Source organism: Danio aesculapii, chromosome 1 (assembly GCF_903798145.1).
Source record: "Danio aesculapii chromosome 1, fDanAes4.1, whole genome shotgun sequence".
Lineage (NCBI taxonomy): Eukaryota > Metazoa > Chordata > Actinopteri > Cypriniformes > Danionidae > Danio > Danio aesculapii.
Window position 1 is genome coordinate 16,134,883 of NC_079435.1, and position 24,560 is coordinate 16,159,442.

A 24,560-nucleotide genomic window follows, 5' to 3' on the forward strand; every position below is an offset into this window, starting at 1 on the left:
AAGATTTTCCACAGAATTCCACAGATTTCTTAGCCCATCATTAATTCTGTTTATTTACTTGAGTGAATGTGTGTAAATCTATATTTATTCAGTTTTTAAATTCCAGTAATATTATTGACTAATATGAAAATGTTCATCTGATGTATGTACAATGCAGTTTGTACAGTAATATTTTCTGTCTTTTAGTAGAGATAGTGTATGAGAGCCTTGCTTTGTTTACCAAATAAAGTAAATCTAATTGGATTTGCATTTTAAACATTAAATAAAAGTTAAATATATTACTTTTTATTCCATATATTAAGGTTTTAGTTATGATACTTCCAAAATAATTCAGCAGAAATCTGCAGATTTTTAGCAAAATTCTCTGCAGAAATAGCAAAAAACATCCGCAGATTCCATCTGGCCCTAGCTATAATACATATATGAAATACAAATCTTTTTACATTTAATAAATAATTAACATTATCCTAATATATTACTCTAGCGATTGAATGCTATTCATTTTCTTAAATAATAGTCATTAGTTTAACTATTTTTATTTACACAATTTGAGCACCAAAACAGATGTTAATGATTGTTACATATATATGATATAATAATGAAATAATGATTGAAATGGGACCCTAAACCGTTCACAGTCATGGATGGTGTCAATCGCCATATTACTGAAATACAGTAGGTTGCAATAATGCTCCTACGAAGTTAGTCATCCTTAAACAAAACAAAAAAAAAAATTAGAAGAGTGATCTATTAACCATATATGGTACGCCCCTGCCTAGGTTGTGTGTCCTGGATTGTGTGCTGAAATGTGTGTGGGTCTTCAGTCAAAGAGCATAGAATCACTAATGATTCTAAGCTCTTTGCTGTGGGTATGCAGCTGGATAGATCATGTGAGTATTTCATTCAGAAAGATCGGGAAAAGGATTTGAGGAGAGTTTCTGTTTGTTTTAAAACTGACAGTTGGAGGGGCATGGTTAATTATAGTAGCCACGCCCCTTTCATATTTTAAATAATTTGAAACTAACTAAAGGAAGTGCATTTTCAGATTTCAATTAAAGATTAACTATTTTTTTTTTCTCTTAATGACACACACAGGTGAATTGTTCACCACAAAACAAGCGATGTGAGCTAACCAAATCATATGGTTAGTTTTGATTTCAAGGGGACTTTAAAAAAAAAAAAAAAAAGTACAATTTGATTAACCCATTAACAGACATGGTCATCAAGCATTCATTAACGAAAGACCCGTAATAATAACGAAAACAACGAAACACATAACGATAACGCCTCGTTTGTTCAATAACGAAAACACCTCGTTTGCTTTCCACTTTTTATTTTTCTGCTTTTTAATGAAAAAAAAAAAAAAACCTAACCGAACAGCAACTTTTCCATTTTTAAAAAGTCCTCAGAAAATAATTGCTATCATGTTGCTACAAGTCGCACTTAAATTATAGCTTTCCCAGGGTAAATGGAACAACTTGGCCTAAACCGCGAGTTTAGACAGAACAGGAGAACGCAGGTGAACGGCCGTTAGAGATGACAGCAAGCAGAAGAACAAACCATCAGATGACAGAAAACTAAGAAAGAGTGAACTCAGTTTTGGTGTGACTGAGTATAAACTTGTGTTCTGCGTCAGGCAGCAGAACTTTCGAAACCATTAAACCACCAAAACCGTGTTCAGACAAAAGAGTCTCTAAGAGTATGAGTGAACCATCTGGGTGACTATAATTGCTGCCACTACATTCCCTCATCAAGTGTGGAGGATGACAACTATCAGGATCTGCCATTTTCTTCCTTTTTACAGCTTACCTAGCATTGATGCCACGGCAAACACATGAGTGGCTGCTTCTGGAACAGAACCAACCTTCTTAGATGACGCAGTTCAGATTCTCCTGAAGAATTCACTTTGGATTTGGCTGAACGTCCAGAGAAGAAAAAGCCACACGCTGGATGTTTCTGAATCAGATTCGACTGGGTGCTGGAAATCAAATCCTCCCCTTGACTTAAAGACACACCACCACAGGAAATAAGCCTGTTTTCCAGCTATGTCTAGAAGGGCGGCCATCCGTCCGTCTGTGTTCCTCAGCCTCATCCTCTCAGTCAGGCTAGACGTGCCTGTGTTTGAGTGGGATGGAGCACTCGTGAGCTCGCTAAGCTGAGCTGTGTGTGTATATATTTATATATATATATTTGTATATATATGTAAATGTGTTTGTGTGTGTGTGTGTGTGTGATTGTGGGCAAATTAGGATACTCTCTGAATGAGTTTTTCCTCGGACAGGCAGAATACAGTGCAGTAGGACAGGTCCGAAATGAAGTTTTCACAGCCGTGTCGGGTCACGTTCTTGCAGCCCCGCAAATCCAACAGAACCAGAGCGGATAATCGCTTCATATATGAGAGACAGCCATCTGACAGCTTATTACAACCTGGACAGAAAATCAAAACAATTCAATAATAAACACACACACAAAGATATCTTTATGGGGGCTTCTCATAGACAATGCTTTTTACACTGTGCAAACCATACTTGCCAACATTCCGGGAGGGGATGTTTGTCTGAATGTGTCTGGGGTGTGTGTGTGTGTGTGTGTGTGTGTGTGTGTGTGTGTGTGTGTGTCTGAATAACACAGTAGAGAACCAGCATAGTAACTACTATGCAGCAGGTTCCAGTCGGATACTATACCAAAGGTATGGTACAAACTGTAAATTCTATCCCTATACACAAATCCTACTTCTGTCTTTCTCCCCTTACAATTTTCACACAATATGACAATTTTAGAGTTAAAATGTCTCAATTCTTTTATTTACTTGTTTATCATCTTGCAATTTTAGTGTTTTTTTTTTATCATTTTGAGTTTGTAATTCTGGGTTTATTAAAAAAAAAAAACAACAACATACAGACAAAACATGATTTTCCGCCTCACAATTCTTATTAGTTTCTTGGCATTCAGAGGTTTCTTACATTTTCAATTTATAAGTTCACTTAAAATATAAAAATATATTTAAGTGACTGACTTTGTTTTTTGTTTCCTGTGCAGTTTGGTCAAAGAGAAAAGCTATAAACGTTCACAATAAAATATCAGATACTATTAAACCAAAATATCAATAATATCTAAAAAATAAATAAATAAATAAAATTTAATTTCAACTTTCAATTAGAAAAGCAGCCAAAGATAATTTGCACCCTTAGTACAATCTACATTATATCCTAATACACTAACCGGCCACTTTATTAGGTACACCTGTCCAATTGCTTGTTAACGCAAATTTCTAAAAATCAACCAATCACATGGCAGCAACAGCATCAGAATAGGGAAAAAAGGTGATTTAAGTGACTCTGAACATGGCATGGTTGTTGGTGCCAGACAAGTTGGTCTAAGTATTTCAGAAACTGCTGATCTACTGGGATTTTCACATAGAACCATCTCTAGGGTTTACAGAGAATAGTCTGAAAAATGGAAAATATCCAGTGAGCGACAGTTCTGTGTTGGCGCAAATGCCTTGTTGATGCCAGAGGTCAAAAAAGAATGACCAGACCAGTTTGAGCTGATGGAAAGGCAGCAATAACTCAAATAACCACTCGTTACAACAGAGGAATGCAGAAGAGCATCTCTGAACACACAACACATCGAATCTTGAAGCCATGTTATGAAGCATGAATCGACTCGGACTGGTGTCTTGAACATGACAATGAGTTCACTGTACTCAAATGGCCTCCAGTCACCAGATCTCAATCCAATAGAGCACCTTTGGGATGTGGTGGAACAGGAGAGTCGCATCATGGATGTGCAGCCATCAAAATCTGCAGCAACTATGTGATGCTATCATGTCAATATGGACCAAAATCTCTGAGGAATATTTTCAGTACTTGGCTGAATCTATGCCATGAAGGATTAAAGCAGTTCTGAAGGCAAAAGGGAGTCCAACAGAACCAATAAGGTGTACCTAATAAAGTGGCCGGTGAGTGTATATAAAATTTACTGGTCTTTATATTAATCTGAAACTGAATTGAGGAGTGTAAACACACTAGGTGCACCGGTCATACTGAAAATTACAAAAATATAAAGTGCTTTTTAAATACACAACTAATACCCTTAATATAGAAACAATTATTGAATACTGGTCATCAATGCTAATTGACAAAATAATATTATATAGTTCCTACATTAGATGGCTTAGGGCATAGTCATTGTAAGTCATCTGTAACATGACTTGTTTTTGCAGGACCAATCACAACGCCTCAGAATCGCTAAATACACAAATTGCGGCATTAAATATTATGGTATTTTGAGAATATGGAGAGTACCTGAAAGATTGAGCTGTCTGAGTGTGTTGCGAGTGTTGCATCCAGTAGCGGTGAGCAGGTTGATGGACTGGTCTGTGAGGCCCTGACAGTAGGACAGATCTAACTGCCGCAGTGAAGGCATGTGGCGGACCATCGTCTTAATGACAGAGTCACTCAATTCCAAACCAGACAAGCGCAGACTAACCAAACTTCTGAGACGACTGCGACTTTCACTGCCTGCGGGAGAGCAAAAGAGTTCAGCTCAGATTGCACATGTAGTTTAGTTAATAAGAGTTATGAGTGCCTCACCTTGCTGCACGATAAGATCTTTTATCAGCGAGTCTTTGACGCCCACAGCCCAACACAGGTCAAGAGATCGCAAACTCGGACAGCTCTGTGAGCTTAATGCGGATACACATAATGAAGAACAACCAGACATTATTAGATCTTTTAAACCTGTAGGAAAACAGAGAGAGACAGAGAGAGAAAGAATGATTTAGGTTTAAACGTATAACATTTTTTTACATTAGCAGGCCAGTGTGAATCAAAAGTTTCTGAGCTTTTTCAGTATATTGATGTACTTCCATCTGAAACTGGGGCTTTCTTTTTGCACAATTCCCTCATAGCAAACTAATGGTAAGAGGGGCGTGGTTAAGAATATTGTTGTCGACCCTGATCCTTTGCTAGCCCTCTTTGGAGTATTAGTAGGATGAGCTTCTCTATAAAAAAGGTGAAAAAAAAACACCAGCAAATTCTGAAAGAGATCAAACCTCAGGCATGTAAGGTAAAGTAATGCAAAAGTAACTCAAAAATAACGTAACATATTGCTTTCCAAAAAAAGTATTGTAAGGCATTACTTTCAAAAGTAACTTCCCCCAACACTGCACATAAGTGGATACAGGACATTTTTACAGTATCAGACTTGAAAAGCTGATAAGCTTACTCTGCGGCTCACTAGATTTCTTTTATAAGGACTATACATCAAAATGACTGCCTATTACACCTGGTGCTGGCAACCTGTAACATTTACCAATTTATTAGAATTTTTATGAATTTTTATGAATTATTTTCCCCATTTGTATCCAGTTATTCTCTGATGTCATGTACTTATTTAATATACTTAATTTGGTATTTATGCATTTAATAATTTTTGTTTTGTTAATGAATGAGAGGATGGGATTAACAATGGAAAATATATTACTGTTTACCTCTCAATATTTAATTTGTATTGCCATTCAAGACCAATAAAATAGACTGAAATAAGAATATTGTTGTCAAACTGACATCAGAAAAGGACAGACACTCCAAAACATGGATGAAAATGGAAAATTAGATTGAAAATGACCAAAATAAAACAATTTTTTCAGTGGATTAACTTCTAAATGTTGACCTGAAGAATATTAATGTGCTCTAAGAAAACAAACATTGCAAATAGATTTCACACAAACTTTAAGCAGTTTTCTGAATTGATTAAGGCTGTGAAAGGCTGATAAGTGGATGAACTGTACTTGTGAGGTGATGAATGAGCCAGGCCAGCTGTTTTTTTGACACAGGTGTCCAGGAAAGGTCAAGGGTCACAGGTTGTAGTTTAATGATAGCTGTTACAGCCTGAGGACTGAGTGCCCGACAGCGACTCAGATCTATCCGTGTCCATAAACGTTTATCACAACACCTTCAGCAGGAGAAAAACAGTAGTGTTAATAAATAAGATCACTATTTAAAAATAAATAAATAAATAAAAATTTAAAAATATCACATTTACTAAATTTCACTGCCTGTAAAAGTCCAAAATTAAAACAAAAAATTATCAACCTTTTGCAGAAATGAACGCAAAGGTGTCCTTTGTTAAAAGATCCTCAAAGTGACATTGTAAACAACAGAGTGATTATCACTTGGCCTTTTTCCAGTAATCAATTTACTTCTATCAATATTAAAAATAATAAATTCAAACTAGCACAAATTAAGAACAAAAAATATGACACTAAAATAGAAATACTACTGTATTATACTGTACTATTTATATAAATTACAGAACATTTGCATTAGCCTGGAATACTAGATGTCAAAAAATTGCTTGAGAAATCAATTCTGCATTGAAAAAAATTTTTTAAATAAATAAAAATAAATAATAATAATTATATATATATATTATACACACACACACACATATATAGGGGGCAAATAATTATGACTTCAACTGTGTGTGTGTGGCTGTGACACTGCCGGTGAGAAATTTGGCAAACCTTAAGCCGCCTTTTCACTGCATACGACAAACAACAAGCGACAGACTGGAAGTCAATCATTTTCAATGGAGAGTAGTCCGGGAGTTCCAATCATCACCGTATGCAGAAAATTCGGATCTGATATGAGCTGCAGATACGTTAAAATATTTGAACTCCTGCGACTAGACCGTATGCGACCAGCCGACCGGATGTGACGTATTCCAGTGTTGTCCAAGCAGGTCCATGCGCGCGAGATAAGAAATATTCGTTTTTCGTTATTTTTTGAATCAGAAAAAAAGATTATATTAAATAAAAAAAACTTTTCTATTCATAAAAAAATGTTTACTATTTTTTTTACGTAGTCTCCACATTCCCTTCAATTTTTAGTAGTCTATGAGTTTCTAGTATTCATTCATTCAACCATGGTGAACGGACAGAGAATAAAGGCTCTTGTTTTTGTACTCCTTTATTTCGGACACCGCAAGAATCATTTCTCTCGTGGTGCACGACAAAACTGAAAATTCATTGCGACTGCCACAAAGGGCTGTATACAGACAGTCGTGTGTGAATGTGGTGAACAGTGGAAAGGCAGCTTTAAAAGATAAGTGCTAATTTCTGATATGAATGTAAACATAAAACTTTTTCAGAAATAATCAGAATTTTGTTATATTTTGTGCATGTAAACATACTCACAGAAAAGGTGGATAAGACAAGCAAACTCACAGAGATTAGCTTAGTGGATCAGCATTAATGAATTAATGCCCAAAACAAAAAAAGTTCTGCATTTTCAGTGAAAAACCGTGTTGTGCTGCTCAATCACAGAATTTTGAGATGCATTTACAACAAAAAAAAAAACATAATAGAGCTTAGTGTGATTAATTGTGGAGCCCAAGTGTGAACAGGCCTTTAGTTTAGTCAAAATGTCTATCTAAAAATAATAAAAAAACACCAGGTACTAAAAAGAAACATCCCAGCTTGTTCAATCTAGGGTCCATTTAATCCTCAACTGTGTGCTGCACTTACCATTTAAACCAAGCCTTGCAGACTCTCATGCACACAGCCAAATCTGTCCGATCCAGGTAACGAAACACCGACACCCAAATGTCCTTTTCACAGCCGAGCTCATTTCCTACATCTCGGAACGAAGGATGTGAGAGAAGGGAAGGAGAGGATGAGGAGGTGATGGATGGAGGAGGAGGAGGTGGAGAAACAGAGGAGCGAGACGACATGGAGGAGGGTGACGCTGTGTCTCTCTCTCTGCCATCTTGGTTGGAGCTTCGCCTCGTGGGACGGCCGCTTTTAGCTTGAGTCAGGCCGTTTCCAGCAGGGGTGGAGGTGCTGGTCTTGAGCCGCGCTTTAGGAAGTGTTTTTCGCTGAATGAAGCTGGAACCACCACCTGTGCGGGGGGACATCGCTGCTTCTAGTTTAGGCACAATGGAGCCAGGGTCACGTTTGGCCTTCGGCGGCCGATGGAGGGTCACGGTCAGGTAGGAATCGTTCAGCAGGTCATCATTTAAGTCTGAGACGAGCAAAACTGGTGGTTCAGGATCCGAGTCGGATTGGTTTTCTCCATCCTCATCATCTTCATCTCCTCCATCATCCAAGTCCTCCATTTCATCGTCCTCTCCCTCAAAGTCCTGTTCCTCGCTGTCCTCCTCATCGTCGTCATCCTCGTCCTCATCATCATCGTAATCGTCACCTCTCCGTCTTCGCCTCCTGGAACGATGCTCTTTCTCTGACCGGCTCATATGCCTGTCTTCTTCGCTGTCATCCTCATCATCATCATCCTCATCATCGTCATCATCATCGTCGTCGTCGTCATCATCATCGTCGTCATCGTCAGTTTCATACCGCCGTCTCCTCATCTGCGATCCTCCTCGTAACCTCACTCGACCTCCTCTCTCTCCTCTTGCTCCGAGTCCTCTCCTCATTTTGAGGGAACTAGAGGACAGGCTTCCGCCCCCTCGAGGGCCCCTCTGTGAGGAGCCTCTCCAAACGCCTCGTCTGCTGGCTCCATAACCTCTGCGAGACGAGGAGACGCCGCTGCTGCGCACTGAAGACATCCTGCCGCTGTCTCCGTCATCATCGCTGCCCGAATCATCGTCGTGCTCCATCCCATGTCTCCGGTAGATTTTAGCCACGCGGGGATCAAGAGATGAAGACTTGCGTTTCTGAAAGGAAGAAAATTAGAAAGAAAATAAGTAAATGAGCAATTCCAGCATTATGGATGTGACATTTGCAGTAATAACTCAACATAAATTCCCAGAGAAAGTATATGTTAACATTATATTGAGACATCTGTTTATATTTTCCAAAACTACTAACCAGAGTTAAGGGATCATAAAATATCAATCTGTAAACCTGTTTTGTTCTTTAAATGAGGAAAAAAAATCATACGTTATGGATGTGACCAAAAAAGTATGCGTGTTTAGAGCATACAACATGCTTTGTAGAAATTCTGTGTATTAAACTGCACAGCCAAACACTGATTAAAGGCTGATTTATACTTCTGCGTCAGGCACACTCATATGCTACAGCGCAGCCTACGCATGGCCGCATAGCCCACAGCGACGCTGACATGCACCTCTCTAAAAATTTAACTACATGTTGCAACGACGTGTAGTGCAAGCTCTGTGATTGGTCGGCTTGGTAGCGTTGACGAGTGTGGGCGGGGGTGGGAGCCGCGCGAGCCTGATGCAGCATGTTTTTACAAGTGTGGAGTCCCATGAAGGAGCTCTAGATGGAAACTGTTGTTTTGGGTTTACCTTATGGTTTAAGTTGTTGCATAACCGACAGTTTCTGCCTCAAATTGAGCGAGTTTGAGCCACTTGTACATTAAGGAAGCGTTTAGAAAAATACAAAACACCAGCGAAGAAACTCGACACAGAGGGGCTTAAACACCTATGGAAGAGTTATTGCAGAGAAACACAGTGCGCAAAAGTATAAATGCACAGCTATGCGCATGTCAGGCATCGTGGGTCAGGCCGATCACTCAACGCAGAAGTATAAACCAGGCTTAAAGCAGCAACCCTAGTCAAAAGCCATTTATTATCCAATTTCCATGATTTGCTGAACCCAGAATTTACAAATCAGATTTTTCAGAGCTTCAGATGCACCAATATTTAAATATTTTTGCAGCTAGACTGTATCCAATATCCCGAACATGTGATGGATCTTAATAAACACAATAAGTGTGGGATGACATTCACGAATAATTTTGGATTAAAATGTTATTCTTGATCATAAAAAAAAAATACATTTACATTGTGGAAATGACAAAAATAACTTATAATAAAAAGATTATTTTATAAAAACATATTTAGTGCTTTCACTAGAAATTCAGATACTCATTCAAGCATTTATAAGCCAACAAAATGTACTACTTACATGAGATTTACCACCATCCAATTTAATCTGCAAAACAGAACAACACACCCTGGTTAATCTGAACTTGAACAGAAAAAGATGAACACAGTGATGAACACATCAGGATCAGTGAAGGGAATCATACAAGCCGCAAAAACACAAAGCTGATTGGAAAACCCTCAGTCAGAGCAGTGATGGGGCACGATGATGATGATGATGATGAACAGGGCAGGGTGGGCCAAATAGAGAGGGGGAGGAGCAGACAAAACAAAAAAATAAAGTAAAAAAAATAAAATAAAAAGTGGAACACAACAGAGAGGTGGGGTTTACTGCAGGAGGTAGAGCGAGCAGAGAGAGACAGGCGTATGGGAGCGGCTGTGCATGCGGCTGCAGTGGCGGGGAGGAAGGCGGATCCTCTCACCCTCTTCCTGAGCCGCTGCTCAGGGGCTGCTGCCCGTTTCTGGAGCGAGCCGTGAGAGAGAGAAGAGGGGGGCCGCCCGACCCCATGCCACGCCCCGCCCTCGCCCCCTCGCCCCCCTGACCCATCCTGTGCCGTGATGTCATCACCGCTGCCTGACGACTGGCACACAGGGAAACAAGCGTTACTGGTACACACACAGAACCCGGTGTGTACAACACAGTAAGCTCTCAGCATGCGCCTTTCTACAGGGTGTGAATGAGTGTACGCAAGCCTGCAAAAGCTAGTAGCATTAGAACAAAGAGGTAAAGCTTCCTTCATCTCAAAGGCCTGAATGTGTGTTTAAACATGAGGGGAAATCCTCAATAAATATGTTAATCAGTGTGTGGGGGCGAACGTTTAAAACTTGTAAAAATGTTTTACCTCAGAATCTGTGTCTTTTCCCAAAACACACTTGGGACACTCCCAGCAGCTCGGCAGGTCTTTGTTCACCACTCCCTCACCAGACGTCTACACAGACAGAAGAGAGGAGTTTTATAACAGTCAAACTGCTGAAGAACATAACATCTCCAGTAAATCTAATTGAGTGCTCAAATCAATCACAGAAAACCTGAACAAACCATCCCAAGAATAGTGAACAATAAATGAAATCAGCAACAGTAATATGTTATGAAATTATTATATCTTCATATAAATACAATTTTAGGTTCAGTAAAATGCTTTTAACAAAGACGCATTAATATTGTTTTACAAAGATAGTAAGAACTTGGTATATTATACTGAATAATAAGCTTACACTAATCAAACCTGCATTTATTTATTTATTTATTTCTGTTCTGATTAATTAAATGCAGGTTTGATTAGTGCAAGTTTAACATTCAGCATAAAACACCAAGTTTGGAAGTGTACAGTGTATAACAGGCATGGGCAAACTAGATCCTGGAGGGCCGGTGTCCCTGCAGAGTTTTGCTCCAACACTAATCAAACACACCTGAACACCCTAATTAGTGTCTTCAAGATCACTAGAAAGCTACAAGCAGGTGTGTTTGATTAGGGTTGGTGCAAAACTATGCAGGGATACCGGCCCTCCAGGATCAAGTTTGCCCATCCCTGGTGTATAACGTCTAACATTCAAGCCTATTCAGTAGTAAAACAATTACAATAAAAAAAGTGAAGATAAATAGTCTGCTTTGAATGACAAAATGATGAGAATCTATTGACATTTTTCATCGGTTAATTACAGTGAGACGAACATAATAGTATGGGACAATTTGGAAAGAGAACCATTTAGAACCAATCTGCATGGCGGGAGGTCAATGATATGAACATCTGAATTATGGATGCTCAAAATAACCGATTTGGTACTGTTAACCAAACTATTTTAAAAAAATTAAAATAAATAAAAAAATGATATATACTTTATATTTTCAATTGGCTGCATAAATGTGCAACACATATTTAACTTGCAGGATGGTAACATGTGCAACCACACGTGCCTACAGACAAATTTTGCCAAAGAAGCAGAACGAAAGAAGGATATTGCTGGTCAGTTTGACACAGACGAGTTGATGCCAAACCAGCGGTGATGCTGTTTGTCCTGGATCCATGTCATAAACACTTCTGTTTATTTGCACAATTGGAGAAAGAAAATACAAAACAAAACTTTCTGAAATGCGCGCTGCTTTGAAAACTATCAGACCGCTCATAAACACAACAAATAGGCTATAGTTGTGATGATTTAGTGTACAACCAACAAACCAAACTTTTTTTCCATTTGGAAAATTACAGTTATTAATAGTTCCTATAAAATATTATTTTTTTAAAAAGTCTACATAATTTACGAATCAAACAAATCCAAAGATTTTCGTGATGTTTGAATAATGATAACTCTGCACCAAACTGAAGTCTTTTTATTTTATAGCCTATAAAACACGTATACAAATAAATGCAATATCATATGTAAATAACAAAATTGTTATATGCTATAGCAGCCTATACTTTGCAAAAAGTCAACATGTGAGCCTGGTCATTGTCTTTCATCACATGCAGCATGAGCACATGAACCATGAGCGAGAGAGGAAATGAATGCATAGATGTTCTGAGGTAAAACCAGACGCTCAAGACAAAAACATCTTTAAAATAATGACTTTTATTAAAAAATGTTGACAGAGGTTTGTTATTAAGAATAACAGCGGAGCAATTATTAAATGCATATTTTCTGTGGAGCGATCAATTTGAGGTAACCTGCTATTTTGATTTGACTATAGAAAAAAAACATGGGAAAAACAGCCTATGCTGGTTCTTAAAAAAGATTTAGTCCGTGTTTTCGTTTTGTATTCTAAATTGATCATTTAAGTGAAATATACTGTTCTATACTGTTGCTTGCCTTATGTTTGCTTGCTTTTGTGTGTGTTTTGGCTTGTTATGTGATGTGATATTGATGTTAGTTTAGAGTTTTGATTTTGGTCTTGTTCTTGTTGTGTTCATAGCCGTTACCGTCTTGTATGTGTGCTTGTGAAAATCTCCTGATCTCTGGCGTCAGCCTTGTTTAGGAGTTTAGAGGTCACGTGACATACATCTCACATCACGTAGATAACTCCACTGTCTAAACACACTAGTTTAAAAGTGAGCGCCACCCGCTGTAAGTTTTCTCCATATTTTTGGTTAGAAGAGTAGGTTTAGATATAGCGTGAAAATGCTGAAGATGTTCTGTTTGTTTATTTTCTACTAGATAGTTTAGAGGGTTATATTAGATTTGGGCGTTTTGTTATATTGCTTTCGTTTATTTGGTGCCAGTTAATTCTCGTTTCCCCAACCATAATATACGTTGGTTTATTCTTTTTGTGTGTGATCTTGTAAATAATACTTTTTTCTTTACTGTTTGACTTTTTCACTATTGTAAATAAATTCACATATTTTTGGCAGTATTTTGGTGGTTGTTATTGAAATTTTGCCACCAACTCACTACAAATTTTAACCACCTTTAAATGTTGCCTCTTAAACCCTAGAGCAAAACTATAAGGTCGTAACAATTATAAAATTATAATATTCTTTTTATTTAGTTCATTCTTTTTTCCTATGCTGTTGGAAAAACTGCAGGTGCGTGAAGATGTTCTGTCCAGTTGTTAATATGTTCGTAAATCAGTATAGTTAATAAATCAGTATTTTAAAATGCAATATTTAATGTGTCAGACACAAAATAGACACGTCAAATTTTTTTTTTTTCATTAAATTTGAAATTTAATATTAGTTTTAATCTTTAAAATGTTTAGTGCTTTCCAATTCATCATTGAAAATAATAGTATTGGACTGAACCCTTTGTACCTTCAAACAGCTGGGATGTGCAATCTGAGCACAGTTGGAACACTCCATCAGCTCTTCACTGGTCTCCTGATTCCCTTCGCCACAGAGCTCACACACAGCAGAGAGTGGCAGACCAGGCTGTTGAGAGATTGCGGAAAGAGATATTAATCAATACATGAAAACAAAGGAACAAAGATGCTGAATGGGAAAACGCTTACAGCAAGACATTGCCGCAGGACGCAGGTCTGTTTGAGTTTGCCAGGGCCGCCAAATTTCTTCATGTCTCGGCAGAAGTTGCAGTCGCCACATTCTGTGCGCAGACAGGCCTCGCATCGTTTGCAGCGCACGCGGCGCCGGCGCAGGACCGACATGTTGGAGGCTGGTTTGACAGGCCGTGGAACAATGGGTGTGGTCGCCAGCTTGGGACGCATGACAGGTGGAGGGGGAGGAGGGGGCTGGTACCAGGGGGGCTGGGGAGAGCAACAAAGAGAGAGAAACATAACCAGTGTGGTGGGTTTAGATACAATCAGATGAAGCAGAAAGAAAATAAATAAGAAAATAAATCAAATTAAATCAAATAACATTCTGCACTGCCGCATTAATCTTAAATAATGACTCTGTCAGAACTAGGACTGCATAATATTGTACATTTTTTTCAATATTTGATTTTTTTATTATATATATATATATATATATATATATATATATATATATATATATATATATATATATATATATATATATATATATATATATATATATATATATATATATATATATATATATATATATATATATATATATATTGGTTGCAATTTAAAAATACAGGAAAAAATGTAATAAATAAAACAATAATAATAATAACAAAAATATTAATAATAATAATAATAATACTTCACATGACTTTTAAATCCTGAAAAGAATTAATCGTAAATGAGAAAAATTTGGTAAACATGTTTTACATGACAAAACTGCAACAGTGTTTCAAAATGTCAAAGATTTTATTAGGGGTGTCAAATTAATTGTTTCACCGATGCACCACAATGCAGACGCGAAAAATTCGGTATCAGTTCACTGCTTGTATGCTTGTTGGACAGTCTTTCACTGACAGGGAAGTACATCAGAACCCAGCTCTCTCTCTCTCTCTCTCTCTCACTCTATTAGGCCCCTTTGACCTGGCGTGTTCGTGAAGTAACGTTTTATCTCTTCTCTCGCCTGTTACAACAATAACATTACTTGTGGATATATAAATATATATATATATATATAAATATATATATATATATATATATATATATATATATATATATATATATATATATATATATATATATATATATATATATATATATATATATATATATATATAAATAAACAAATAAATAATACATTTTAATACAAGAATTATTGTGTTGCAATGTAAAATATCAAATTGTTTTTTGAAAGTATCGTCAATTCAACGTGATGCATCGAGCAATTGAATTCACCCGAATCGATGGCATGATAATTGTAACCGAACCGTGAGACCAGTGTAGATTCACAACCCTAGATTGTGTCTAATTCTCTGTTGTTTACTGTGAAATCTAGCTAGAAAAATCTATCCTATAATCTGAGAGAAAGTGTAAATCTATGTTTTTTCCCCATCTTTTGAAAAATGTGCTGTAAAAATCTTTTTCCAGAGGCCTCATTCCCACTATTTTGACTTGTTTAACATGACTACAAATTAGTGACTGTAACGATTTTATTCTTACAAATTTAAAAATATAAATAACACAAAATAAGAAACTTAATGAAGTTTGCACACAATTTTTTAGTGCACTAAGAAAAGAGTAAATGTAATTTAATGTATAATTACAGTACTAATATTTGAGTCCCAGTACAGATGTAGTTCAACTTGATGACAAACTAGAAGTATGTGCTGCCAAAGTCAATCTGGCCGTGCGTATATATCCATTTCATAAAAAATGCAACCGGTGCAATGTAATATTTGTTCTCACCCAAATCTGATATCTTTTATTCCACTTTTTTGTTCAGTCATAGTCAGAACAAATATATTAAAAGAAAAAAAAAGGCACAATGATGTTCCATATGCTGATTTTAGACCACTGTATAGCATAAAAGTGGTCAAAAATCATAAAACTGGTTTTTTTTTTCTGGAAAGTCAGTTAAAAGGTGCTAATTAAAAAAGAAACTAATTCTATCATCTTACCCTCTTGGGCCATCTGACAATGGGTCTTCCAGTGTAAGAGAGCTTAGGGATGTCATTTGCATGTTCTTTCAACAATGCCTGAATGGAAAACAAACAGAGTTTCATCATATTTCAACAAGTCAATCAGGTCTTTCATAAACAAAACCTAACATGAAATAATTCCACATTGTGCATCTCATCACAATTCTAACACAAACCTACAGTTTTGGAACCACCACCAACGAGTACAAAAGAATAATTGTTCTGAAACCAGACGTGTAAATGACAATATGTACAAGTTCTGACCCGTATGTCCAGCAGCAGGGCAGCAGCATTGTGTATTCCTGAAGGCACACACTTCTTATGTGAGGGCAGCGACTCCAGCTTCTTCACCAGCCTCCACAGCCCTTCCTGCTCGAAAGCAGTCAAGTGAGTCTTCACCCCTGGTGCACTAGGGGGAGAGGGGGCATCCATCTCATCTCTTTCCTCTTTTGCATGCCCATTCAGAACCTCAGAGTTTTCCTGCTTCAAGCCTGTGCAGAAAAGTCAGGACAGCTCAATAAATCTGTGCTCATTAAAAGCAAATCTAAAGTGGATGTAAGAAGTGTAGTCGATGCACTGACCGATGCCCAGGGAGTGTTTCTGGAACTCCGGGATGAGGTGGGAGTTGTTGGTTAAGCTGTAGAGATAACGCTCCAACACGTACCAGCACATCTCAAAGAAGAATGGATACCGGAACTTCACAGGCACCTAAGGACAACCAGAACTCCTTATGATTTATGAGGCTCTTATTATTTTCATGAAACATATTTTTCCAACCAAAACTGCTCTTGCAAGGTTCTGCACAGGAAACTTATAGAAACTAGCAACCTGAGCAGTCCCCTCATTAACTATTAAAAGGTGACTTCGCCAAAGAATTGTCATGATTTACTCATCCTTCACCTGCTCAAAACCTATTTAAAGACCCCCTATTATGCGTTTTTGAAAATGAGTTTCCATGCAGTGTGTAACACAGCTCTAAGTGAAGTGAAATATCTAGCTGAGGCTTAAATCTGAAAGTGCGCCGCGTTTAAAACTACTGACTCATCTATAAAAGAGTCGACTCATAGTGGTTCGAATGAATAGATGCAGTAACGAATCTTTAGCCGTGTCAGCGTGACATCGATATGGAACTCAAGCCCCGCCCATTTGTTGCATGCGCAGATCCAGGAAAATTGAAACTCCCAGGCCCACCAACAAACACTGTAGAAAGAAAGTGGAAGACAAACACTGTAGCAGATCCCGGTTGAATAATGTTGCAAAGATGCTGTGCTCTGAAGTGTGAAGGGAAAGTTTATTTTCTCTACCCAAATATGAGGCTGTGAAGAGTCAGTGGTTGAAGTTTATTTTTACAAAAAAAATTCAGCATTATAGCCCCAGCCTTGTGCTGTGTTCCCGTCACTTTTCTGACGAGTGCTTCAGCAATATACACGCTTAAAACGGGGAATTCGTCAGCCATTTGTTAAAGGAAGGATCAGAAAAGACTATTGATGTATGGGACTTTGTCAGAGCTTGACAGGAACTTTACAGTACGCAGTTCATGGATCAGTTTCTTCCTCCATTTCACAAGTATAAGTAAGTGCGATTAAAATGGTTGCCTGCTTGTTTTCTCTACCTTGCAAATTATGTATTTAATTGTGTTTTGTTACTTGTAACCGCTTGTACTGTCTCTGGTTAACTCTTTGTATTCTCATAACACGCCTAAAACCAGGTTGAAAAGGCGATGCGTGCTGCTTTGTTTACGGATTTAAATGTATTTGTGAGCTCACAATCTACTGCCGTTTGTAATCGCTATGGCCACCGTCAGCTGTTCCTACACACATGCCACGGTCAAGTATCAAAATAGTTCAGCTTTTGCCACTGTGTGGTTTAACACAGAATGCCTGTCGCTGTTTTTACTTCTGGTTAAGCATAGAGCATTATGCTGGTGTTTAACTGCATTGCTTTAATATACTCCTGCATTGGGCTCACACATACACTCTGACTACTTCAACATTGTTGATAAGCCATGGTGGGCATTTCTCTCCATCTCATGCTGAACGCAGTCGACCAATCACAACAGACTGGGTCATCGGATCGATCAGCGCAGATTAGCATTGCGCTAAGGAGGGGTTTAGGAACAAATGAATCGCTGAACAAATCATATGGGAGTCGTTGGGATAATTAGGTAAAAATAAATGCATATTATAAGACAATGAAAGTGTTTTTTGACCCTGGATGCATATCAGCCTGTTGTTAGAGACCCCCAAAAACCAAAATATGACCTTTTATAATGCATATAAGGGACTCTTTGAGTTTTTTACAGAAGTAGTTCTTTTGAAAAGTTCTGATTGCAGTTTGACCCATTGACTTCCATAGTATTTTTTTCCTACTATGGATGTTGATAAGTCCCAGCAACAAGCAGTCTTTAAAAGGATTAAAACCACATCACGGTGGGTAAATCAAGAGATCCTTTTCATTTTTCGTTATCGATATCAACCATGTTATTCGACCTGGAAGTCATGCGTTCAGTCAATTAACATTCACTTACATCACTGGTAGTTCCTATTTTGTTGTTTGCTCTAGACCTTGAGTTATGAGCTAAATTAGTCCTTGTAAAAGGTGTTTGTAGAACTAAAATAGTTCAAAGTTCTTGTGGAGCTAATGGGTACATCTACCAGTGGTTATAGCAACTAAAAAAAAAACACCCTCCAGTGTGAGAGTCATACATGCTATCCAAAAACTGAAAATGTTAGTGAAACATAGTCCTCACCCGTGTTCTGTCTTCAATGCCGGAGATGTTCAATTGCATGGAGACGTTAAAACTATGTAGAAAATTCCCACCAAAAACAAGCGTGTCCACTGGTGTGTACACAGCATGGATCCAACCTAAAACAACAACTTTTAAGTTTTGTAGGCAATAACCATGTACTAAACTCAAAAGTATCCCTAATTACGTGTAAAAAAAAAAACAAAAAAAAAAAACAAACAAACACAGATGCACACTTTTAAAACCAATCATTCATTCAATACTAAAACTACGAAAGGTGTAAAATTCTAACCATTCATATTAAAACAGCATTATAGAGTTTCTGATTGCGTCTTTCAGGCTTACCTGATGGAATGATGAACGTGTAGCCCTGCTTGAGCTCAATCCTCTGGCAATCAGTGGCCCTGTCACCAAGAAAGATGTCGCCTTGTTTCCCTGACAACACCCAGTTCTCATAAAGCTCCAGGTTTTGAATCGTGGGAGGGATTAACCAAAAGACCTGTAGCAGACACAAACAAATCAATCTTAATCAGGCCAAAAATATTCTGATAGCAAAGATTTATATGTAATAGCAAAAATATATCAAATTAAATGCTATAAAAAATTTCATATAAATTATATAAATATTAAGCAACAACATGTAATACACAAATAATAATTTGCAACTTTATTAGGAATAAATCAGCATCAAAATGATTTCTGATGCATCTTGTAAACTGGGAAGCCTAGTGTATAGGCTGCTAAATATTTGCCACCTTGCAACTGATTTGATTCCAAAAAATATATACTCAAAGTGAATGCAATTACAGCAAAAAATTGAAATATACTACATTTTAAAGAGGACCTACTATGCCCCTTTTTACAAGAGGGTGGAGTCACAAATGCTTATGTGTCAGCATAGTGGTTGATTCAAAAACAAGACTATAGTCTTGTGCTAATGGGGGAGGGATTGTCACTAATGGGCAGGCTTTCACACTCTGATGACATGTACAAAGGGAGAATGTGTTTCTGCAGACGAAGTGTGAAGATTATAAAAAACAAAGTTAATACATTTTAGCAATAGAAGCTGGTTATATTCACAGACTGTTGTCACACAACTGTATAAACCCCTTATAAAAGTGTTTTTTTTAATAATTGGTCCCCCTTAAGGATTTTGTTTTGCATCATAAAAATATTTAAAAACAATACTATGTCAATTCTCACCTTGCAGCCTTTATGTATGTGGTACCACACAGACGTGCCTCCGAAGTCTATGTGGAAATCTGTGTAACAGCCCTGTACACTCATCAGGCAGTACCTGGACACATGACAGACAAGTGGGAATGAATACACAACATATTTTATTTATAATAATAATAATAATAATAATAATAATAATAATAATAATAATAATAATAATAATAATAATAATAATAATAATAAAAGAAAACAAAAATGAACAGGGAAGCCTTTGTAATGAGTCATACAAACTGGAATGAATAATGTAGCCTCATTATATCCTCTTTATTTCAACAACTTTACATAATATGAAGTAACTGCTCACTTTTGCACTTTGGGGTATTGCATCTCCATGATAGAGTTTGTAGAATCTCTTTGTCTTTCTTTTAAGTGTCGAGGCCACATGTTGTCCACCCAGTCGATCATGTCCACCTATGCCAATATAAGAAAAATCCCACCATCACAGACTGACCAAAATAATAACACTTTTTTTTTACATGTGTTGAGGTGCCTACCGTGGAGGGTCTTTTGACAAGGGTCTCTAGTTTAGTGTGGCTAAACTCAAGGCTGATCACATTATAAAGCTTTTCTCTCTGAGAGGGAGGGGTCTCGTAGTAGCGCCTCCACTGGGCCATCGACATCTCTGTCCCTTTCTGAGTAGCCACATCCATCACATCAATTATCCGTCGACTTCCTATTAACAGAGATGAGCAACAAGCAGGTTAACCGATGTCCATCAACGTGAAAATTCACCAGCATGTCAATGACAAAAACACTCACCTACAAACAACTTCACATCATTTACAGTGAAGTCTGGATCTGGCATTCTGAAACGGCGAGATTATAAACATAGATTAGATTCAGATCTTCTACATGAAGTTTTAGAGTAATGAGAATAGAGGACGAATAAAAAAGCACAATCTCTTACTTGATGCCAAGACCTTCGGGCTTCTCAAAGATGATAGGATCCCGGAGACCATGTCTCTGGACGTACTCATACGAGAAGTCTTTAAAAAAGTAAAGTAAAATAAAATACAGGCAATGTTAAATTAGGCTCTCCATAAGGAGCTACACGTCTGAAGAGTTTCATAAAAAGTCTCTCACCTTTGCCCTCCATGCGTTTGACTCGGTCTGAGTTGAAGCTGCTGCTGTGTAGCTTCTCTTCCAGATCGAAAGTCCTCTTTCCATCGATCTCGTCGTCGGAAATGCCATCGTCTTGGTAACGCCTCCGCGTGCCAGACCGCTGTAAGACAAGAGAGAGAGGGAGAGAGAATTAAACAATGAAAAGCCAGAGCAACAGTATTCCTCCGCATACACTCACTCCTGAATGTCGAACAAATGTTGTATAATCACCACAGCTCAACTTGACAGGCTATTTGAGCGCACACCTACACTAGGGTAAAAGACACGTTTGCCCACAATCTCACACATACACTACATAACTTACAGCCATCACAAGCATTAGCCCACACACAACAGCTATTAATAAAACATCATAAATGATTCAATGTTGAGAAGCCTTGGAGAAAAATTGTTGTTGTGGTTGTTAATATAATTTAGACAATAAACAACCAATGGACACGGGGGGCCCTTTTCAGAAAGGAGGTTAAGTAAAAACTCTTAAACCTGAAACGAGAGAAACTCTGGGTTTTCCATTTCAAATGGCAGGTTTGTCCAACTCGAGAAAGCAGGGTAAGTCAAGCCTGTTTCTGAAAGTGAGCTAACTTTAACTCGGAGTCAGTTACTGTGGTAACTTGCTCTGTGAACCTAACCTGGTCAGGAGCAGTTTTATTCTTTTAACTCAGAGTTTCTGTCGGTCTCCTCCCCTTTTTTAAAGACGAAGCGGTATTTCTCACCTTAGCCTTACGTTTCCACCCATTTATTTTAATGCTCATTTTGGAGATGCGCATAAAAACCATTGATGGAAACATCATGATGCACATAACTTTTGAAAATAGGCATTAAAAAAAAAACAGGCGCATAACTGAGTAGGATAAACTTTTATTCAATAGAAGAGATGCACATAAACTACGATGTAAACACTTTTACTGAACAAATTACAGTATGTGCATTAAAAAAAAGGTTTGTAATAAGAGATCATATGATGAAAATATGTGTGAATGGACAAACCAGCAGGCTGAGCACACTGTAACACATCTTAAATGTTGTTTTGGTCATTCATTCTAAAACGCCTTAGCAGTTTCACTGTTAATGTTATTATATTATTAATGACCTCCAGAGTGTCTTTTCTCCGCGTGTCATGGCTTCAAACGCCCCCATGCATTTATTTTGTGTCAGCATGGTCTTCGGAGGCACAAGAACATTTATTAAATAAAGAAAAGATTAGCATAGCTTCTTCTACCACAGTAAATTCTGTTTTTACTGTTGATATTTGGCGCCCGTTTAATCAGGAAGAGACGATTTTGTTCTCTTTGACTTGTTGGACAGAAACGCTGCTTTATCCGCACATCTGCGTTATTATTCCAGTTTTGCACGTAAATTTAATTAATATTTTTGGATTGAAACATAGCTATTGCCTACATTTCAGTCACACAAAGAACAAAGTCACGTATGGGAATGGCTTGTCCTTTTTTAATGAATAATTATCTTAAATTCACTGTCCTTTGACAGGGACATCTAACTAGATTATATGGGATTATTATTCTTTCTAAAAACTATTGTTTAGTGCTGCTTACATTCTAAATGTCATATCAACCTCTATCACTTGATCAACAAAAAAGGCAGACACACAAGTGCACTTTATATCTATTAAAACTGATCAACATGTATAAAATTGGGAACGTGTGTAAAAATGTTATAAACGTCACACATTACATTACTTATTTAATTATACTTAAATATTTAAATACTTTAAATGTATAATTACGCATTAACTTGAGCAGCTGTTTTCCCATGCTAACTGTCTCTGTTTCACTGATGCAGTGGTGTTGCTTTTTAAAATATATGGTCATATTTGCTATAACTTCACATGAGCACATCAAGTTCAGCTGGAGAAAGAAATTGTGATCTCAGTCACTCGTAATATATGCGCTCCATTGATGAGGCCTTTTTATAATCGCGGTGTGCATGCTTAACTCTGAGTTGCTCTACTCACAGTTGATTGACCCAACTCAGATCAGCTATTCTGAAACCGAAAACTCTGAATTTTTAATCTCTCGATAATTCAACTCAGAGTTCAAGTTTAAACTCAGAGTTGATTTAACCTCCTTACTGAAACAGGCCCGTTATGTTTTTTGTTTAAAGGGCACCTATGATGAAAATCTACTTTTGTAAGCTGTTTGTGCAGAACTGTGTGTAGGTATAGTGTGTCCACAGTCAAATTGGGGTGATATAAATACAATAAGTCTATTTTTTTCATTTCCTGATGTTAAAACAGGATCCAAATCCCTCCCATTTTGAAGCCCACCGCAACGTAAGAGTGCGGTTGCCCTGCCCAGCGAATTGACTGACAGTCGCGTATTAACATGTCTCCATAGTAATGCATAAAATCATATCAACAAGACAGGATGTGCACAAAGCAACTGGGAATAAAAGATCTGTTCAGCGCTCTGTGATCATCAATCATCATCAAATGTGATCAAGAATCAGTTTAAAGCATTTTTAAAACTTAGAGATTTTACCGTCTTCATCACCACAGTCGCATGTCAGTACAATTATAAAAGATGCCGCTTCAATCCTGGTGTGTGAATGTTAAGTCAGGTTTATTTTTGTACATTAACATAACGGCTATCCATACCGCAGTGGATATGAACGTGTATCCTGTCACATTTGCAGTGCAAAAACAGTGCAAAATTAAATGCGTGCACTGTGTATGCATGTCCGTCTGTATGTGCGTGAACTTTGTAATGACATTGTGTGTCACTCATCGTCGCAGAAAGGCTTCACATCAAATAATTATTGGGAAAGTTCTTACTGTAGTGTTTTCCCCAAACGTTACGTGACATCTGCTTCCTTCATGTCTGTCACTGTGCTGTTTATCTGATGCAGCCAAGGCGGAGATTGAGGCACACTGTCAGGCATGTGGGAACGGTGGGCAGGGAGAACTAGCATTAAAGGCACAAGCCACAAAAACAGCTACATTGTGTTCAGAGCAGAAAATTCCAATATTGTGAAAGGTTTAATAAATAATCTGATGGGTGTTTTGAGCTGAAACTTTACACAGACACATTCTGAAGACACAAAAGACTCCTCTTAAATCTTGAAAAAGGGGTAAATAGGTGCCCTTTAATATAGAAAATGTGTACATATGGGAGTTCATTTATGCACAAAACTTAAAAGCAGGACTGTATTTCTCAGAGATGCTTGAAAAAATATTTTAAGTAAACTCTTACTACCAAGAATGCATTCATTTGATCAAAATTACAGGAAACAGTAATTATTAAGTTACAAGTAAAGATTTTTTTTGTCATTTTTTATGGTGATGAAAAAGCTGGGTTTTCAGCATCAGTAATGCAGTTCTCATTATAAACTCATAATGACAGAAATCATTTTAGTGCTTTAGATTCAGTGCTCAAACATTTTAACCATTAGTATTACAACTAAAAACAGCTGCACTGCCTATTTGACTACATTTGAACATCATAAATTACTACGGTTCAAAAAAGTACTGCATTTATTTGAAAACGAAAGCTTTAGTTTATAGCAATGTAAAATCTTATTTTGATTTTACTTTCAAATGGTCGTGTACAAATTCTAGATACAAGAAGATATATCGCTAAGAAAAAAAATAAGTATCTGAAATGACGCTTGT

The 24,560-nt window shown here is 37.4% G+C and overlaps 1 protein-coding gene across 4 annotated transcripts in view; it reads right to left on the reverse strand.

The window, feature by feature from the left end:
- Positions 1 to 1,302: 1,302 nt before the first annotated feature.
- kdm2aa (lysine (K)-specific demethylase 2Aa) overlaps positions 1,303 to 24,560 on the reverse strand; it is a 29,217-nt gene continuing 5,959 nt past the window's right edge. For 3 of the 4 annotated variants that reach the window (XM_056456718.1, XM_056456719.1, XM_056456720.1), the window contains exons 2-22: positions 20,894 to 21,032; positions 20,718 to 20,796; positions 20,570 to 20,616; positions 20,305 to 20,483; positions 20,115 to 20,221; positions 19,775 to 19,868; positions 18,917 to 19,070; positions 18,575 to 18,690; positions 16,407 to 16,533; positions 16,090 to 16,316; positions 15,805 to 15,882; positions 13,814 to 14,065; positions 13,617 to 13,733; positions 10,716 to 10,802; positions 10,296 to 10,454; positions 9,896 to 9,922; positions 7,532 to 8,679; positions 5,795 to 5,958; positions 4,596 to 4,742; positions 4,308 to 4,523; positions 1,304 to 2,427 (exon numbers count right to left, since the gene is read on the reverse strand). In XM_056456718.1, coding sequence (XP_056312693.1) covers positions 2,246 to 2,427; positions 4,308 to 4,523; positions 4,596 to 4,742; positions 5,795 to 5,958; positions 7,532 to 8,679; positions 9,896 to 9,922; positions 10,296 to 10,454; positions 10,716 to 10,802; positions 13,617 to 13,733; positions 13,814 to 14,065; positions 15,805 to 15,882; positions 16,090 to 16,316; positions 16,407 to 16,533; positions 18,575 to 18,690; positions 18,917 to 19,070; positions 19,775 to 19,868; positions 20,115 to 20,221; positions 20,305 to 20,483; positions 20,570 to 20,616; positions 20,718 to 20,796; positions 20,894 to 21,032 — 3,846 coding nt within the window. In that variant the 3' untranslated portion in view covers positions 1,304 to 2,245. Of the gene's footprint in view, positions 2,428 to 4,307; positions 4,524 to 4,595; positions 4,743 to 5,794; positions 5,959 to 7,531; positions 8,680 to 9,895; positions 9,923 to 10,295; positions 10,455 to 10,715; positions 10,803 to 13,616; positions 13,734 to 13,813; positions 14,066 to 15,804; positions 15,883 to 16,089; positions 16,317 to 16,406; positions 16,534 to 18,574; positions 18,691 to 18,916; positions 19,071 to 19,774; positions 19,869 to 20,114; positions 20,222 to 20,304; positions 20,484 to 20,569; positions 20,617 to 20,717; positions 20,797 to 20,893; positions 21,033 to 24,560 lie in introns of all 4 variants that reach the window. The other variant, XM_056456717.1, reaches the window with a different exon arrangement.